The following is a 20156-nucleotide window of genomic DNA, read 5'->3' on the forward strand; positions in this document are numbered from 1 at the left end:
GATGTTTTTCGGTGTTTATTTTTTTGAACACCAGTGTATTTCGGTTGGGTGACTCGTGACAAGGCTAAAAACGGTGACTATCGGTGAAAAAAAAAAAGAAGCTCTGTGCACCCTTAGTTAATGTGAATAAATGCTTTCACAGCAAGAGTAACCAAGGTTCATTATTTTGAAGGCGCTCAATCGGCACATCAAATGTTGATGTTTTTCTTTTATAGTCGCTGCACTAACTTAAGTCTCAGAATCAACAAAAAGACGCACAGCTTCAGCTTGTTCCATACTTCAATATTTGTCATTGAAACTTGAGAAAAGGCATACAGAATCCTCGTTTTACTGTGGAAGTGGCACGATTTTCAGAGCACCTTCTGCAACTGCGAGGTGGACAAAACCTGCACCTGTCAGCCCCATATCCAAAAAAAAAGTGGAACATTTGCAGCAAAATCAAGACAGGGTATGCCTTGATTTTGGCATAAATAACTGCGGCACAAATCTGCGCACTATGTGCGCAGACTTATGCCGCAGTTGTGCAGACATTGTCAAATGTCGTAGACAACAAAACGTGGTGGAGAGTGCAGTGCAGAAGACACTTGCGCCTGGCACATGCCCGCCCCAATCCCGCCTGTCGTTGCGTAGAGGATCACGTGACATCTCGTACCACACGATAGCAAGGTTCATGGTGGCCTGAGGCCAATGTTGCCAGATGGAGCAGAAGTTTCAGCTTCCGATTTCTGCTTGCGTTTAAAATTAATTTAACTATATTCCATTTTTTGCGAAGCAAATGACGTAGTATATTTTATTAGTGCTTTTTATGTGAAGTCACTCATTATCCCGAAATCTTCAAAATTGAGCAGAGTTGCCTTTAAAGTACCCTCACGACCGAGGTCTAAGGAAGGGTGTCGTTAAAGACAGTCCTCATGTAGAGCAAAAAAATTTCACAAATTAGTGTTTTACAGTTATAACCGATTTTGTATTTTTCCCACTGCCGAATGTCTATTGGTGTTTTTTCGATTAGGTCTACTGCCAAGAGTATAAGTAATTGACATGGTATGAAAGAATTGCAGAAACGAGCAAGATTGTTCACGAGCGAGTGTTTGTGAGAGATTAGCGAATCAAGCATCGCTCCTAAAATGCACAGATCAGTCTACCTGAATATGGCTCAAATCTGGACTTCAAGAGTTAAAGAGCTTTCTTAGTGGTCGACAAATTATGGTTAATTTGAATGCAATAGCATTTTAGAAACTAAACAAAAAATTCTCAATATGGAGTCAAAAGCTCATTCAGGTTGCATCGATTTTGCACAATCTCTGCAAGCAGACTAAACAAGAAAGAGTATGCAGTGGCAGGCAAAGCATACAAGTATTTATATATAAAAAGCTGAATATAGAACAGACAAACTGGACCCAAAACTTGAGAATAGCTACACACAAATGATGAGACTGAGAAAACCACCGTTGCGAAAAAGGGAGTAAGAAAAGCAGAGAGAAAAACGTCAGAGGAAAGACATAAGGGAGATTGGCTCTAACAAGTGTCACTAAATAAAGCTCATTTAGTGACTCTAGCTCTAACCATGCACAGGCTATGAAAACAAGGAAAGGAGCATGTACTATTTGATGATAGAAAGCTCTTTGCTGTTCCAGGCCATAATAGAAGTGTTGAGAATTAAGGCATATAAGGTAAAATTTTATGATACAGCCACACAGTGCACCAAAGTAGGAGTGAAACAAAAGAATATAGGGTGCCAAAAAGCACGAAGTCTAATCCTGCCCTGCCTGTAAAAGCAACAGATCTGACTTGGATTTGTTCAAAAGGATGGGAGAAACGGATGGCAAAAGGATTGCAGTCACAAAGAGGAGGTTAGACATAGTGCTACAGAACTATAGAAACATTGACTGTTGGAATTATCAAGTTTTTTTGTTTTGTTTTTTCAGAACTATTGATAATGTAAAAAACTATTGATAATCGACTATCAATAGTATCGGCAACCGTTGGTTTTTGATTGACTATCAATACTATTGAAACTCAACTCTAAGAAAACTATTGTTACGAAAAAAAAGCATGACCTAATAAGGAGAAGAGGATGGATATATGTTAAGGGCAGACAATGCGGGGATCTGGGCAAAGCATGAAATAGAAAGGAAAGTGAACATAAAGTTGCTTTCTCATGCAATGAATTGAAAAAAAAAAAGTGTTTTGCTAGTTTTTTTTTTTTTTTTTTTTTTTTTGGGGGGGGGGGGGGGGGGGGGGCACATTGTCTGTATATTTCCGAGGATCAGATATCAGGTTTCACATTTTAGTATGCCCTTATTTGAAAAAATATAAAATACATTCAGTTTTTTTTGTGTTTCTTTGTCTTGGCATTTGGAAGTTATTCGCTGAGGAAATTTATCAACAGGGTTTTTCAGAAGTTTGCTTTGTTGTGTTTCTTTAATTACTCAATTGTCACATATAGTTTTAATCACTAACATGTGAAAATCTGCCCTCTGCTGGGAATTATATACTTTTTTTTTTTTTCCGCTGATAACCATTCACACCTCATTCTTGAAAATCGTGAATTAGGTGTGACAAAAACAGTTAAGCTTATTTGCCGTGGTGTCCTGCCATTTTTTGTTTAGTTCTATTTTGGTAGGTTTTGATAACGGCGGCTGATAAATTATTTACCTGTTGTTGTAAAATACAACTTCAAAATAAAGAGCCCATCACATAATTTATAAATAAATATTTCTGAGTCAATAGATGTAATAATTTTTGTTATTGAACACTTCAAATCGAACATTATCAGATAAATAAAAGTTCATACGGAACCAACACGGTTAGTTACTAATGCTTTTATTTTTTTCCATTTTTCAAATACAAGTAATATACCGTAAAACACTGCAGAAGCTACCACTTCGTTCAAGCACCCACTATTAACATTTGCCAAACTTGTGAATTGCGCAAATTATACGTCAAGTGCCCGATTCAGCCGGACAAGCGCCCATGCTTCCCTAGTATTTTACGGTAATGTTAACTGCATAAAAAGAAAAGATAAAAACAAAACTCTCCCGAGATCCAAGCAAATAAATTGTTGGCAGTGAGGCATCATTCAGTGAAAAAAGCTTGTGCATTTGAACAGCAATATCGCTTCATTTCTTTCATGCAACCTGAGTGGTCGAAAGAAATGGCACAATTATTTTTCCATTTGAGTGAAGTCATGTCCCCGTAAGTTTACATTCGATTCCATCGCCAGCATCATGTTCAAGCAGAGTTTCTAATTTATGCAATGCGTAGATTTATTATCAGGAGCAACAAAGAAATATTCACTTTCATGATCAAACTTTGTCTATAAAACAACAAAGTGCAAACACCCGGAAAGCAATTAAAAGCAGCAGAAAAACTTCGACAACCTAAAAAAAGATTGATATCTCAGTATCCATATCTTTTATTCATACTTTTAGGATAGCATACAATCTATATTTTTTCTAGAGTTTAATGTCAATGGCTTCTAAGGAGGATTCGCAGTTTTCCAATAGGTTTTAGAGAGTTCCTCAATCACTATGCGAAAGTCCCTAACTGCAGTTGCGGTTTTCTCCAAGCTTTACAACATTTCCCTGATGGACGCTTGACTTTCTTCGTTACCTAAAACACTATTGATAGCTTCAGAATAGTTGGCTATCGATAGTTTCGCCATTGTCGACTATTGATAGCATACTATCTATAGTTTCACGATAGTTGACTATCAATAGTACTACCAATAGTTTTACAACAGACGACTATCGATAGTACAATCGATAGTTTTATCACTATCGATAGGTATAACCTCCACTATTGATAATTCTGCACCACTAGTTAGAAGATTAGTCGAAATGTATGAGTATGAAGTATAAATGCAAAATTGATAGCTGGTACAAAATTTAATAGAAGAAGTACTTCAGGTCAAAATTTAGATTAAGCTCTGAACGTAGGCTATCCCATGCAAGCTACTGCCCAACACAAGGGATATGGTCACTAATTACAAAAAAAAAAAAAATATGCCTGAAAAAAAAAAAAAAAAACAAAAAAAAAAACAGAAAGGGGGTCGAAAATTCACTCAGGCTTCATGCATCTCTTGGCAGGGCACTGTCAAACTAAGGCTCGGCGTGCAGGCGCGGTTGCCCACCTCGCAGCCTTTAAAACATGTGGGCGAATAAGGACGGTTCCATGAGCTCCCGTCATGTCTACTGGTCTACTTTAGAGGTGTAGTATTCATCTTACAAAAATTGTATGGCAATCTTTTACCCTCTTTTGAACAGCATGCAAACATTTTAGCTTTCTTATATGTACTGTGAACAAAAAAGATGACGGGAGTCTGCCCACAAGGGCAAGTCTTCGAAAAGATATCATGGAAGGGCTACCCCCAAAACATAAATGGACAAGCGTAAGGTCTCAGGGTTCACAAATTTTATTTTAGCTGCTAGTTATTATTCACTGGATGGTGCAGCACTTTCTTTTGAAAGGTTATTCATTCATTCTAGGAACATCGGGCAGGCGAGAAGTAAGCCAACGATCATATGGCACAGCCAGATGTACGCAACAAGTTTCCAAGTCTAAAGAAAGAAAAAAAAAAAACCAAAAAGATTTGGGCTGGGCCTCTCCAACAAACAGGGCGCCAAAGACTTTCTGGGTCTTTCACCTTCGTATTTAAAATGAGCCACCGTTCCCAGAAATCCCAGCGAGACCAGCCCTCGCCCACGCTCCTCGAAGGGACGCATGACAGAACACAAAACAAGTTGAATCCCCCTCCTTCTTCTTCTCAAATTTCGCCAGACCTACTTGCGAATTTTTCTTCGCGTTTCCTCATTCACTCAAGACACCCCACCAAGCCTACGATATCCAAAACCATTCCTCTCTCCTTGTCTGTATTTTTTTCCCGCTTCTTAAGATACGCGCGAACGCTCTGAAACAGCTTTGAGTGTAACAGAATTGGTATGACCTCTCAAATCAAAGCCACCAACAACGCAAATCGCCCCAAACACCGATGACGTTGTATTTATCAGGTAAGCAAGTTACAACAGACGGCAACACAGACCAAACGCCGACACAATCGCCGACGCGGGAACAGCGCAGGACGACGGACGGATGGTCGACAGCAGGTGCAACGACATTTGTCGTACCGCGCCCAAACATATGCGCCCCCAATATATTTTTTTTTCTTTATCTCGCCGCAGTTGATAATATACCGGCGGCGGCGTGGAACCCAGGCTGAAGATCGGTTCGCAGGCGCGTCCTGTACGATAAGATCGCCGGCGGAGACGACCAAACAAAAAAAGAAGAGTCGCGCCAGCGCAACGAGTGGACCGATGTGCAAAGCGACTTCGCGCCCCGGCGGCGGGTGTGTCGGGGCGGCAAAAAGATCTCCGTTACCGTTGGCCCCGCGCACGAAACCAGCTTTCTATGCATCTGGAACGGAAGTGTACGGCCAAGAAAGTTGGTCATACAAACTACGCCTCGAGCCAAGAGGTTTTTTTCGCGGCGCTGCATCCGCCCGATCTTTCGGTTCGACGGGTGGTCGGTTCTCTTTACCTTGTTCGGGAGACGTCAGGCAGTCCAGACCCATCAAAGCCCGCTCCGTGTCGAAACCATCGCCGTGGATGCCAGCCTCGTTAAATCCGCTCCGCTCGACGGGAGCAACGGCAGTGACGACGACAGCGATCGAGCTCGACCTCCAACCGTTCCTCGATCTCAAACTTCGCCATCTTTGTAATGTTTGCCCCAGTTTCTTTTTTTCTTTTTTTTTTTCCTCGCGTTGGCGTTGTTTATGTTTAACTTGCTACGGCCCAACTCCCGATACGCACCACCGCACAGATTGAACCAAAATACTCGGGAGGGAAAAAAAATGGTGATAAAAAGAATAGGTAAACTACCGGATAATCGTGGATTTTCGATTTTCTACGCGGACGCTATGAAATCAGCACTTGAGTTGCTTGAGTCACGCACGGCGGGTGAAAATTTTAGTTGGCGCTTCCACCGCGCCGGCGCGCCGGCGCCACCGTTCGCAAAACGAACCTTTTGCCGCGCCACGCAAGATAACGGGTCCTCGCATGAAAAACGCATTACCGAGCGCGCTAATGCAAACGGGTCGTCTGGGATGCGGAGACAAGGCGTGAGAGAAAAAACACAAAACGACCCATATACCCCTGATGAGTCTTTCTGTGGTTGCGTAACGACTAATAACTTTCTGATATCTCCGAAATTATGCAGCTGTACCGTGTCGGTACATATCAAGGACAAGTTCTTGTTAATTTATCCTTTTTTTTTTTAATTGGGTGTTTTTTGCAGCTTCGCTCAATTTGTGCATAGAAGCTTGGAAATTAGAGATAACAATAAAATAAATCAAAAGCTACGTGACAAGGACAGCTAAAAATGCATGTAAACATTACCTTAAAAAAACTTTTTTTTTTTTATGTTAGCTTGTGCAGACCAAGGCTCCTTGGTGCAGACCAGTCTCTAAATTTCACTGCAGACTTCAACTCTAGCCAGACTATATTACCCTCTAACATTCCTCCCCAAGTGTCAAATTATACAGTTATTTTTTTTAAGAATGACTAAACCTCTCCTAACCTAGCTTGTACTGGTTTTGGCTAAGTAATTTCCTTCCATAACCAGTTAATAACTCTTCAATTTAGTAATTGTAAAAAAAAAAAAAAAGTCGGACACATTGTTAGGCCTGGACAGCAGTTCAGTTCCTGCAACAGTATGTTGCAAAATTATTCAGGGAGTTATGCTTGTCCTCTGAAAGATGACAGCCATGCATCATTTCAGTGAGGCTATCATATTATTACTTTACAGATGGCCGATATTTCGTTCGGCTGGACTGGAAAGCAGTCCCCCAATTCACGCGATGTACTATGTAAGATCAGGCTGTTCTTCATCGACTCTGAAGCAAAGAAGAAAGCTCTAGTAAGTATGGTTCCCCACACGCAGTTCTGAGGGAAGGTGGCACACCTGAGCTAGAGCTGCCCCGAAGTAGACGTTCGTCACGCAAGGATCCAGTCTCCGAGAGGGCCTCGTTTTCTTCGGGTAAGGCATGGCAACGGCGCCAACGAGGAAGTTCCCACGGCATCTCTGGGGACATTGTGGGGTTCCTCCAGGACTGCCCCTGCACAGAAGAATGTGTCTTGGGCACCTTTCGTTTATCCAACAGGCAATGTCACGTCACCACCAAGCTCTCTGACATTCTGTGAAAGATCAAAAGTTCCAAGTTCTAAGGTTGTCTACCACGATGCTGGCATTCCTCTGCTCCTGATCTTGTTTACCTCGTCTTAACAAACTATTCTACTTATTTTCAATCTCAAAAATGCCTTTCTCTTCTAAGCTATATGGAGCTTTTGGCACCCTTTATGGTGCTACCACATGTGAAGGGTTTCAAACTAGGATCACACAGATTCATAACAAGCTGTCATTGTCATGAGCAAACTCGGTACTCTATTTCACTGGCTGAGTGCGGTGCTGTGAAAGTTAAAGGGAGGAAGAGAAGACAGTCGCCTTTGTAGCAATTTTGAGTGATGGGCTAATCTCCAAGGGGTAGAAGAGCGGTGTGAAGAACAGAAAGGAAGGTTCAGATAAGAGGCGAGTTCCCCCTTTTCCTCCTCTCCAACTGCTATCATTACACTCTTGCTCCGATACCTTTGGTAAAATTGCACGCAACACTTCACAATAAAAATAATCCTTGCCATCCACGATTTCTATGTTCCCTCAATGCCTTCAGTGTATGCACGTGATGGAAGGAAACTGCATTTGCTTCAAAGCACATTCCTGCAACAACTTTGAAAGAGGATCCCAACATGTGCAAGCGAGGGTATTGTTATTGTGTGTATTAGAGAAATATTAGCGCATGAACGTGGATGTGCCATATACTGCAACCTCACTGAGAAGTATCACCAACCAGGAAGCGGCGTGCCAGTTCCTCGCTGGGGAATAATGCCAGGGTGGCCTTTCCGGGCAGCAGGACGCAGTACTTGCTCTCCCAGATGCCCTGACGGCGGGGTCGCTTGTTTGCTGGGCGCCGCCATGATGGCTCTTCTCCCAAAGCGGCGTCTCCCTCTGCATGTGTGGACCACCCTCTTGTTGGCACTCCCAAACCTCTCACATATGCTGGCCATGCTCACAATTTTTGCTTTCAAGCATGCAACAAAACTCTTTCATTCCCTCTGAGGTGGTGCAGTATTTAGTCAGATTTTTTCTTCGTGCTTTAGCTGGCATCATTTGAAGTCAAGCGTTTAATGTGCTTGTTCTCATCATTGCTCATGCAGTCAGGTTGCAAATCATGACAAGAGCGAAACAAATCCTTTATTATGGTTCTGCCATCAACAGCACCACGAAGTTAAAGCGAAAAAGGTGCAACATCTATTTTTCGCGCACAGAACACAGAATTATAGGGTAAGCATCGCCTGTGGCAAAGGGTAAACGCAAAGGGTAAACCAAGATATTTCCTCCGGTTCGTTCAAAGCAGGTTTACATGCTGCTTCCGCTAACGGTCCTTGCTCCTTAGCATTATCATTTGCCTCACGCTCTCTCGAGCCCCCAATCACGGATAAAATTAACAACACACGCTGATCAAGCCCAGCGGCTTCAAATAAACGTAAAAAAAGAAACGCCGGTACGGCGTTTTCTGTTCTCCTCATAGAGGCCCAGGCACCCCCTGCAACCTTCGATAAACGAGTTCGCACTTTTCTCAAGTCCGCAAAGACCGCGTCGCAGCGAAACGACCCAGGGGAGCTTCGCAAACGGCCTCCGGAACCCCCGCAAGTCGTCTGCTTCGTTGACCGACTTTCAACTACACCGTCAAGTTCTCCGATCGCGAGAGGCACCGCGGGCAACGTTTGACCCGGCCCAGGCTGTAATTCGATCAGGGCGTTGGACCAGATACACTTCTCGGGCGAACGCTGCCACACACTCTTCTTGGCACAAAAGTACGAATCTGTGGAAGAACCCTTCGGTGTTCAAAGGCAGAATACTACAATCTCGCACTGCCCATTAAGTCAACATCAAATATCACATCCGCGGCACCGCGCCCTCAACTTCAAAGAAACGAAGAAAAACAAAAGAAAAAAGAGACCCACTCCCGCGTGGATTTTAAACCGTTTGACGGCGTAAGGAGATAACCGTCGCAGGAAGCGCTAGGTCGGTCACTCGTCTACCGTTACTACCCTACCGTTACGTAAACCGACGGGATGGACGGACAGCCAAAAAGCACGATCACGTACCACAGACAGAGAGCCATCCTTCGACGCGCCGAGGCAGCTGAGCGCCCGGAAGCAGCCTGGTCGGTGCTTGCATGCCTGCGAACCAAGCTTGGCGAAATCCTTTCGAGTCTGGCAAGTCACAGGTCGCGCCCATCGTTCCGACGTCGCCTCGCGTTTCGCGATCTTAACGGCACAGTGGACGAACACTGAAGTCTCGTTGAGCCGATCCCGCGACACATGACGCTGGCCGAGTGCTTGAAAAGGCTGTCCGTGGGAGCGGCTTTTTAGGAGACCGCAGAGACTTCAAACTCGGGGCGCTGCTTTCTCCGAGCCACGAAGACGAACCACGACGGCAACGCCAGCAACGCTGACGAGCGCGCGCGGGAAGCGAAAGCTGCTACGATGGGCTCGTTGGCTCGCCCGTTGCGCGTTGTGCAAGCAGCAGCGCATACTCGAGCTGCTCGAGCGCGCGGTGAGGAGGGGGAAGACACGTTTACGGCCGTTTGCCGTTTCCGTCCTATTCGACTTCATACGACACACACCGCCGAAGCTACTGCCGAGGTTCGCACTGGTTCACATCATGCATTTTTTTTTTTTTTTTTTTCCTTCGTCGGCTTCGTCAGCCTGTCAGCCTCGCGCCAAGCCAACACGGCCAAGCGCAAGCCTGCGCAAGCGCGGAGAATCTCCCGCAATCTCCCGTTCGTTTATATCACGTGATCACAAGAACAACCATTTACGAGCGTCAGAAGTGGTAGGTTTAGACTCTATAGTCATGATACAGAGCAAACGAACGCATCATACGTATTGTCAGCTTGGCGTTGATACCACGGCCCACTGATCTCTATCCACGGCCGCTACGGTGCTTGATACCTGAAAAAAGGGGAGTCTCTACGTTGATGTAGATTGAACGCAACGATCGCAACGATTGAATCAACGTTGGATTGAATGAACGCCATTAAAAGGATGAATGGATAAATTACTCCGGCTGAGCCCTTTGGATCGGGCGGTAGCTTGCACCACGTAGCCCTTTTGTTTTATCATTGAAGCTTAAAATATTTAAATGTAAAAACTATATTCACTCCGCACTGAAAAGAACGTGAGGTTATAAAACCTTCTGCCATTAGTTAATAATAAATTTAGTTTATAAGAAAAGAGAAGGATGAATGGATAGATGAATGCGGCTGAGCCCTTTGGATTGAGCGGTAGCTTGTGCCACCTAGCCATTTTGTTTTACCATTTAAGCTTAAAATATTTAAATGTGAAATCTATATTCACTCCGCAGTGTCCGCACTGCAAAGAAAGTGGGCTATAAAACCCCCTTGCCATCAGTTAATAAGAAAATACCTAGTTTTCCCTCGCTTTCTGCCACCATTCACTTAATCTTTGCTTGGTAATCTCTACAGTCTTGAAATCCACTCTCCCTTCGCTGTCTCTAGAACCCAATGACTTTATTAAATCCATGTTGTCTTTTGTAGGCATAGGGTAAAGCCCACTGATCTCAATGGCGGCTGGGTCCAGGTCACTGATCTCAATGGTAAAGCCCTTTACAGTAGAGTATCAAGTAGGGGTGTCGCGAACCGGCCGAGGTTCGAGTTCGACCTGGTTCGACTTTTTCGAACTTTTCGTGGAAATTTCGACGAACCTTGTATTGAGGTTCGACTCGTGTGCGCATGCGCGACAGGCTGGCCAGTTGGCTTAGGATTGGATGGTAATGGCTAATGGATGAATTAAGGGCACCGCTGGTTGGTTATTTCAGTTAATACAGTACACACAAAATTAAGTTATTAACGTCTTTAGTGATTAGAACTGGGCAACTGTTCATAAAATAAAATAACCATTTGCATAAAAATAAATTCTCCAAACCTAGACATGCGTCTATCAAGGTCTGGCCACACTGTCCATAAAGTCGACCTGCGACACCGGCGACTAGAGAAAACTTCGGCGCGCACTTTATTGGATGAAATTTGGTGACGTCACGACCAATAGGAGCACGGAAACAGACGCGGTCTCCTCGGTCTCCTCAACGCCCGGAGAAACATCGGAAACATCGTGCCTGACGTACCGTCGTCGAACGAAAGGTGGGTGGTTTGAGTTTTCCTGTGATGTGATCTCTATGTGTGTTCGTTCCAGGCGTCCGAGCTGTTTCTTAGTTTCAGATCTATTTGGCGCCGCTGCCTACATTGTTTGAGCCTGCGTTCACGATTAAAACAACCATCGCAGAAAGCTGAAAGCCCGCCGAAGAACGGCTGACTTGCGAGCTAAACCTAATTCAACAAAACCATTTGATCCGACAGAATAATGTGCTTGATCTTACATTTCATGCCAACAAAGAACTGCGCTGTCTGTCTTCGTCCCTACATGTTTTATTCTTTCGTGTTTTTCAAATCTTTACCAACCCGCGTCCAATCGAATGCCCCGATCACAACAAATACAGGGTGTCACAAAAAAAAAAATTTACACGGTCTTTTTTACTGCAAAAATAAACTAGGCATCGCCGAACGCTCATTCTCCGCCCAAAGGTAGAGCTAGAGGTCACAGCCAGATGCCAAAGTTTCAGCCTGATCCGATAACTTAATCAAAAGTTATAAGTGATTTTCTGAAAATTTCAATAGGAAAATGGAGCCCATTTTTGCCCGTTTTCGGTTTCTGGTGCCATAGAGCCCCATGTGTTTGAAAACTCTGTCGGCGGCCATTTGCCCATTGAAATTTTCAAAAAATCGCTTATAACTTTTGATTAAGTTATCGGATTGGGCTGAAACTTTGCCATCCGGTTGTGACCTCTAGCTCTATCTTCCGGCAGAGAATGAGCGTTCGATGATGCCTAGTTGATTTTTGCAGTAAAAAAGACCGTGTATATTTTCTTTTGTGACACCCTGTAGTTGGTCGTGCTCCGATGGCCCTTATCATCCGCCGGTAAGGCAGTTACGTCAGGTAACGTCATATTCTCAAACTGTGAAATACTATTACCACCTCTAGTTTCACATTCTGGTGCACCGTGCACTTGCAGCTTCCTGCACCCCTGCGAGGTTTCCTGCGATCGTACCCTGTATATGATGGATTTCTCGCCGCACGCGAGTGCTCTCGAAGGCGTGCTATACACTCTGTAACATACGTTGTGTGCAGAAAAGGCACAGGCCCGAGCACAAAAGCGCCCTTTTTGCACGAGCAGCCGTGCAAAAAGAACATTCTGCGGAGCTACGCCCTCGCACCCGTGCCTCTGCTGCACACAACTTATTAATAACCGAGCCGTTCTCGTTTTTGTTTTGCATATTACTGTGAAAGAAGTGTCATTGTTGTTTTCTTCTCAAACAAAACTCACACGCTAGACAAAAGCAAACAGATAGGAGTCTGCACATTCACACCCTTTTCTCCCTTGTGCGACAGGTTATAGCCGGTCGCGATTCAACACCGTTTCTTTTGAAGCTGATGAGCACCACAAGGCGTGAAAGAGGTGACTTGCAGCTTTGCCAAGGCAGCGGCAAGACACTACAAGCCTTCGCATTAACTGGCTAGCCAGTGCCGCTCTGTTCTGAACAGCACTGCGTGCCATGCAGAGGGTTTGTGCAAGCTCGCTGGGTGGCGACGCTAGCCACGGTAAGTGCATCCTATGCAGCTTTCTTTTAGGGATATATGTGGCTTGCAGGCCATGTCGTGCATGTGCCATTCGAGGGACAGCAGTGCCAGTGGCAAGGCTGTGCTGATGGTAATCACCACTGCACTGTGCTTTCATTCAATAACTGCTGAAAAGGAACCAAGTACTTCCGAGAGATTCTCGGTTGTGCTTTGATGAACTCCAGCTCGCTTATGAACAGGTGGATGGCACAGCTGGCCTTTCCTAGTGGACTTGATGTCTGTGTTAACAATGCAACGAGACTTCTTTTTAGTCTGCATCGCACATAACTGCCATGATAGCCAGTGTGGACGTAGCTGGGGTAGCCCCCAATATGGCTTCTCTAGCTCGACACAAGTAATGTTCCTACCACTGTCGTGTATGATGCCAATCCAAGATTGAAATATACTTGTGCTTTTCATTGCCGTGACGTCACGCAGGCACATAGCCAGGATTTTGTTTTGGGGGCGGGGGGCGGCAGCGGCGGGCCGGGCCGGGCTCCATGAACCCCCTCTAGTTACGTGCTTGTGTCACAGGATGGGACAGGCTCACGGTTCGAGCGGCTGTGTAGAAATGAACTATGCCGAGCATTTGTTTCGTGCTGCTGGGTGGGATTTGGGGCGACCTTCCAAAGCATTCTTTTGACACCATGAAACTGTTTGTGATCAGTTGTGAACAAAGTCTACAGCCCTAAGAGTGAACCTTTGCCTTCCCATGACGTCTCAATTTCAATGTTGCCAGTAGAGCTTTTCACTTCGAAAAACACAATGATGACCAAAATTGTAAATTCTGTGACTGCGAAAAAAAGCTATTTCGGCCAGATATTTCGGTTACTATTTCAGCGATGTTTGTTGATGTGTTTAGCAAGTTTTTAGGCAAATCGGGGACAATGACGAAAATGCCGGAGTACCCCTTTAAAACATAAAGTGCACGTAGTACACAATGGAGAAGTTGCTCGCCAATCATTCTCTAAGAAGTGCGAGTTGAGTCCTTTGGAGGCAGTTTACTGCCGCAGCGTGCACTTTAATCTGCCCGAGAAGAGAAAACGAGATAAATGACGAGTAGGATATCTTTGTTCCAAGGCTTCTTGAGACAGGAAAGGCTAGGGAACCAGTATTGTTGCTTCTTACTACCCGGTACGAGACTCAAACCCGACATGCAAGGAAGTCGAAAGGCCTCTTCATGTGCCCTCTTTCTGCTTCCTTGTGCCTTGAGTTTTAGCTGTGTCTACAATTCACGCTTGCCTGCATGCCTACTCTTTTGGTCTCTTTTTTGTTCACTGTGTTACTGAAGTTTCCTGTCCTTGCTGTCCCAGAAATGCTTTGTGGATGCACAGAAGTACAAGGTGCTCGACGCCTGCGGCTCATTGGTATTGCTTTTCCCCGTACCACGGCATGAAGGAGGTGGCCTCTCTCCCTTTCAAGCAGCTGCGATATACTACTAGCACTGGGTTACAACTGCAGCTAGCCCATGGGTACCGTTATGGTGTACTAGAAGACTGGGCAGTGTAGCGAGCGCCGGCGGAGAGGTGGCTCTTTCAGCGATGACCGGATCGGTGGCCGCGAGAGGGCGCAACGTGTAGTAGGCGTGCTGCCGGAGTGCAGAGCGCAGGCAGCGGTAGCGCTTGGCTGGCGTGGCGTTCCGCACGGGTTCGATTGTTTCGTATTGTTTGGCTAACTCTTTACGGTATTGTTTATTTCTGCTGTTTCACATATTATTTATCGCACTAGTTCGTTGCCAAATGCTTTGCCCGAGACGTGCATCTTCGGGCAGGACGCCACAGTAAACATCCCGACACTGCTAGCGCGAACAAGACATCGGCGCTTTCTCGGATTTACTTCGAAAGAGTATTAGTGAGGACGAACTTTTAGCACCTGCATTATAGACCCGAATGAGCTTTTTCCCCAGCAGTTAGAACTTTGCTGAGATCCTTTGGTTTCTCATAGAAAAACTGGCGATCGCTTGTTCGCACTAATAATGTTGCGTTCTGAATAGGCGGGAAATCCATCCCCCAGGGAAACGTTTGGGAAGTCTCTTGTAAGAGACGTCCCAAACGTGTGTAATCCCCTGGATAACGTAGGATAAGCATGCTGATGGCACGATACCTAAACAAATGTGTGCTTTTGTGAACCTATAATTTCGCTGTCACTGTAGTTGTGATCGGCTCCATATCAATGAGCGAATGACATTTTAGCGAACAGCGACATTTGAGCGAATCGACGTTTTAGCGAATAACGGGGGCGCGCGTTAACCCATCCGCCGCGCTGCGCTTTACGCCACTTCGCCGGCGACAGTCTGCGGCGGCTCATTACAAAAATGTGAATTCATTTGGTCCACCCGAAAACGCCGCTTCGCGGCGTCCGAGTCTTCGCAGTTGTGATCAATGAATTCCGTGGTTGAAGCGCACTACCCTAATGAATTAACGTTTGGGAAAACAAAATGGGGCTTACAAAACGGATTATATCGTCTACTTCCGTAGGCTGCATGTGATGGAGGTGCCACTGTCGACTCTCGCAACTACCTCCACGGGCTTTCGAAGGAATTTCCAGCACTAGCTTTTATCGTGTTTGCTGTTACTACGTAGGGTTTTCATACAGGACTGTGCGAGTAGTTAGAAAAATGTATCCACTCACCAGCTCTGATAGTAACCACAGTGGATAAATTCTTATTTATCCACTGAGCACCAGCTATATTGATATGTGGGCACCAGGGCGCACAGATAAATTTTTAATTATACACTGGGCACCAGCCACTAGCGCACTGATGAGATTAATGAGGTGCTTCCCAAGGATTCCGGAGGCGACGGTACTTGCTTTTCCCAAGAGCTCGGGAGAGGGGGGCTCCCGAGCTCCCCCGCAGTCGGCGCCTGTGGCGTTTTGTACCTCTACATTCTCCAACGTGAGGTCATGATCTTGATGAGCTTTGACATCTTCAGGATAAATTACTCAGTATCTTCCGCTGGGCCATAAGACCCTTCAATTTACTTGCGGTAAAAAAAGAGGCCTCTTAGCACCTCCTCATTGAAGAGACGGAGTGCTGGGCCAACCCTCATCTTTTTAAAGCTGTTAGGAAAAAAAAATGATTTGCTGATGTGAGGCCATAACCTTTAACGTCACATTTTCACAATCACTTCTCCAAGCCTTTCTAATGCAGTCAGCGTGCACAGGACCCTTCGGTGTGTTCAAACCAGTGTCTATAAAACCGATTTAGCATATACTTTAGAGTGCAAAAAGTCCGAAAAAAAATGTAGAGGACGACTGTCATGACTGCCTGCATTACATGAAGCAGAGTCTCCCTGTCACTCCTTTTAATGTTGCGGGACGACGACTGACGCCGATCGAACTCGCGAGGGGCACGAAAAAGGGAACGGGCTTCTTTGCAGGACCGGTAGCCACTGTTGCAAGTCCCGGCACGGGCCCCAGGAATTGAGGTTAGGGAGGGGGGTTTGGGGGGGGGGGGGGGGGGGGCATTGAGAATATAAGAGTCGTTGCGAATTAAAGGGGTGCTTTCGGAAAAACAAGGGGGAAGTACACCCCCGTAGAGGGGTGTAGGGAAGTCACTGCCCCGACACAAAACACGTCCCGTCTCTCTTGTCCCGACGTTTTTCCGTCATTGCACGCGTTGTCTACATCCCACTGAACGGCACCGATCACAATCCATTTCACTCAACCATTAAAAAAAAAAAACTGCAGCAAAACAAGGCAACGACGCGAACCACGCCGATCACAAGCAGTACGACCACACGGCAATCCAAGCGGGAAGGAGCACGCCTGTTACCCGCAGCGCCCCCTGGCGTCCTTGCGCGCCGTCATCGCTGTGCCGACCTCCTCCCTCCGTTGCTTCTCGGCGCGGACGACACACTGCCCAGTTCTAGTACACCATAGTACCGTTCTGCATCCTGCACTGCGTGTAGTTCCGAGAGCCATGTGAAAAGGCAGGTGTGACCTTTTTAGGCACTGTCACTTTGTTTTGTGCATTTTCTGCCGCTTTTTCGGGGCAATTTCTTTTTAAGATTCAAATATTAGAAAACGGACTCAAGTGAGAGAGGGGGTTTTCTGAGAAGACTGGCTTCTTTGCTAAACCATTGAGACTGGTATTATATCTATAGAGTTCATGTACACCTTACGTTATGTACTTTTTCTTTAGTTTTATTTTACTTGGTACTTGTACTTCGATGTTACACGACAGCCACTAAAAATGAAGAAAAAACAAAAAAAATGTTGACCTGTCGGTTTTTTGTTTTGTTTTTTTGCAATATGTTGGAAGAGTAAAAGATGTGGTCGGTCATTCATGTTATTTTTCCTACACGCACGTCCAGCCTATGTTTACATAAAGCCCCAATTGCCCCTTAGCAACGGAAATAATCTGTGCGACAGACTAGGCGGCAGCATTGTGGACGGAAACTGGCCTGATTATATCCGCCATGTTTAGAAACTACATTTGATGTCAGGTTATGAATTCAGTGGCGAATTCCCCCTAAAAGAATCTACATCACTCTGCCAGCCAATCGCTGCCGTCACTTGTCGTGACGTCACGTCCAGCAAAAAAACTACAAACTAGTATTTTTTTTTTTTTTTTTAGTGGCAGGCCTCTGTTGTTGATGCCACATAGCACGTCAACACTCAAGCAATTCTTCCGCTCTTGACCTCTCCGGTTTCACCTTGCGAAGTCGTGACGGTGTCTGCTTTTGTTTGCGGTATTTCCCATGTGTCGACGTGAGAAGGCAGCGGTTGTATCGCCAAGGAAGTAGCAATCAATCTGTGGATTTGCTCCAGCGGCACAGTGTTACAAACAGGACTCTTTCACCAAAGGCAAAGTCTAACGACTCGCCCTACAGTTGCCAGCATCGTGCAGCCGTGAATGCGTAACTTGTCCGAACGCTTTTATGCTTTCTTCTGTGTACAGTGACAAAATGACTCGCTGAATGCGAAATGCCGTACAGCAAACTACAGTAGAGTCTCATTAATTCAAACTCCAGGAAGTCACAGATTTTAGTTTGAATTATCAGAAATTCATCTAAATATGATACTAGACAGCATTATGATTTGTTACATGGATAGCTACTCATACAAAGCAGATTTTTGCCAGTTTCCTCTACATAGGCCTAATTATAAGCAAGTACAGGCATAACACATTAGTGAAAGAGCTGTGACATTGAGTTTATTCATCCGGCAAAAAATTTGTCGATTGTGGACTGTTTAGTCAGCACATACGATCTCAAAATAAAATTTTCAATACCAGCCAACGCAAGTAGCTCCTTACGGGAATCTTCCTTTGCAAACAGAAACTTCCGGAGCTGAGCGATGTGCTCAAAGCTATGGCTGTGACAGTTGGTAGCAAGTCATCCCTTTCTTCATTGTCATCTTCACTCTCACTGCTGCACTGTGCTGGCATTACTTCCTGTACTATGTCCTCTAATGAGTCATCACGACAAACACACACATCATCGTCAAGACTAGCATATTCCGCCTATGTGCTTCAAGGCCAGAAAGCATGATGCCAGTGAGCTGGTCCTCATCCTCGATATCGTCTTGGTCATCGTTGCTAGTCTTGAAGCACATAATGTGAACGCTGTTTTCCGCTAATGTGTGCCCGCTTGAGCCTTGAGTGTGCTTCTTTATGAGCACCGGTGCACTGCGGAGAAACAACACTCATGGAAGCACGCTCTGCAGGTTTGCTTCTCTGCGGTGCACCGGTGCTCGGAGAGAAGCATACTCAACAGGGCCGCGAGTACAAAAGTATGAATTAAAGGAGTCATGAAACGCTTTTCCAACTTTTTCCTGTTTAGCTTTCCTCTTCAACTCATAAATCGCGCATTCTACCAAACAGTTCAAGAAGATGGAAACGGGGCAGTCCCCTCTTGCTCGGACTCTCGTTTGAGTACCGGGACACAGCCATTGTCCCCCTAGAAGATTAGCCCGTCGCTCAAAATTCAGACAAAAGTTGCTTTCCCCACCTCAATCACCCCGAAGCTTACAGTGCTGCGAAAGCTACGTGCTCGTTGGGCCAGCCACATTTTTGCCACGTGATCACGCTCTCTCACGCATACCCACGCGCAGAGAATGAGGTCAGGTGATGAAAGGGAGGCGGCTGATTGTGCGGCAAGCACGTAGCTTCCACCACAATGTCAGCTTAGGGGTGAAGGGATTAAGTGAGGTCCGGTGCTGTGTGACGTGCGTTTGGACCTGGTGACGCGCTGGGGGGGCTTTGCAACGCGCTACGGGGACCGCGGATGTATCACAGTGACAAGGCAGAGAGCTTACGAAGGGAAGGAGTTACGAAATAGTTCCTTGTGTTTTCGAATTTTCGTACCGAAAGTCAGGCTTTTGACTTTCTACCTTTTTTTTTTTGGCCCACTGAACAATGTTATAAGTAAAATCCCAATATAAATTGATTTATTCCAGCCAAAATGTGTTTCATAGGCCCTTTATGCAAAAACGCCGTTTGAATTAAGTGGCTTATAAATACATTAAAAACATAACGGGACAACCAAAATTTTCAAGTCTGTTTGAATTAACCGGAAGCACGAAATATCAGTTTGAATTATCACAAACCTATTGTATCAATTACTTTCTGCAGCAACTTTGCGCTTAAAATTGCAATAAAGTTATTTTTAGGCTAAATTCATTTTTCTAGACTGCTCGATTATTCTGAGCTTTGCGCGACCCCTTCATGTTCCGAAATATTGGTCAGTGACTGTAAAACTTAAACACAATGGTTACACACCACAGGTCCTGAGGACCATGACATCAATGAGCTGGCTTTCACTTTGTCCAAGGCAGCAGCGGAACACTATGGGTGGGACCCTGGGTCGACACACCGGCCGGCTCATGGATGCCGTCCTGTACCCTGCACGGCACTGCGTGTGGCTTAACTGGCCAAGCAGAAGGTCATCGCATGACTTTTATGAGGCGTCGCTAGCCATTGTAAGTATATTTTTTGACACTCATGTCTGGTGATGTACTTTGGTGCTGTACAACAGAACACATTTGGTGGCAGTTCAGTCTTGCCAATTAGGCCATTTTGAAACGGAACACATTTAGTGGTGGCTGGGTTAGGTTTCCTGGCTCGGCAATCTTGCAGCAGTGTCTAGACTCGGCACAAACCTTTTTTTACTTCACTGTCAGCGCTAGTGTAATCTCTGCAATGCTGTCAAAGCAACTTCTGCACGCGAACAAGATGCAAGACGAAGCCACATGCTCGTGCCCAGTGTACGACTACATGTATACATGGGCACTTGTGCCCATGCGTACCTACTCGCAATGTGGAGCGAGTTCGTTTTGGCCAACACTCCATGCGTTGATATTTGCGTAGTATATATTTTTTTTTTTTGTTATAAATGGCAGGTC

The 20156-nt window shown here is 45.4% G+C and overlaps 1 protein-coding gene across 2 annotated transcripts in view; it reads right to left on the minus strand.

Annotated features, from left to right (window-relative positions):
• LOC8025388 (ras GTPase-activating protein raskol) overlaps window positions 1–10154 on the minus strand; it is a 69605-nt gene extending 59451 nt beyond the window's left edge. The window contains exons 1-3 of one of the 2 annotated variants that reach the window (XM_029992689.4): window positions 9219–10154; window positions 7898–8055; window positions 6958–7111 (exon numbers count right to left, since the gene is read on the minus strand). In XM_029992689.4, the coding sequence (XP_029848549.3) occupies window positions 6958–7111; window positions 7898–8055; window positions 9219–9351 (445 nt within the window). In that variant the 5' untranslated portion in view covers window positions 9352–10154. Of the gene's footprint in view, window positions 1–5535; window positions 6050–6957; window positions 7112–7897; window positions 8056–9218 lie in introns of those variants that run through there. The other variant, XM_029992690.4, reaches the window with a different exon arrangement.
• Between the last annotated feature and the right edge of the window lie 10002 nt (window positions 10155–20156).

This window comes from Ixodes scapularis, unplaced genomic scaffold (genome assembly GCF_016920785.2).
Source record: "Ixodes scapularis isolate PalLabHiFi unplaced genomic scaffold, ASM1692078v2 PGA_scaffold3__209_contigs__length_174095766, whole genome shotgun sequence".
In the NCBI taxonomy this organism is placed as follows: Eukaryota; Metazoa; Arthropoda; class Arachnida; order Ixodida; family Ixodidae; genus Ixodes; species Ixodes scapularis.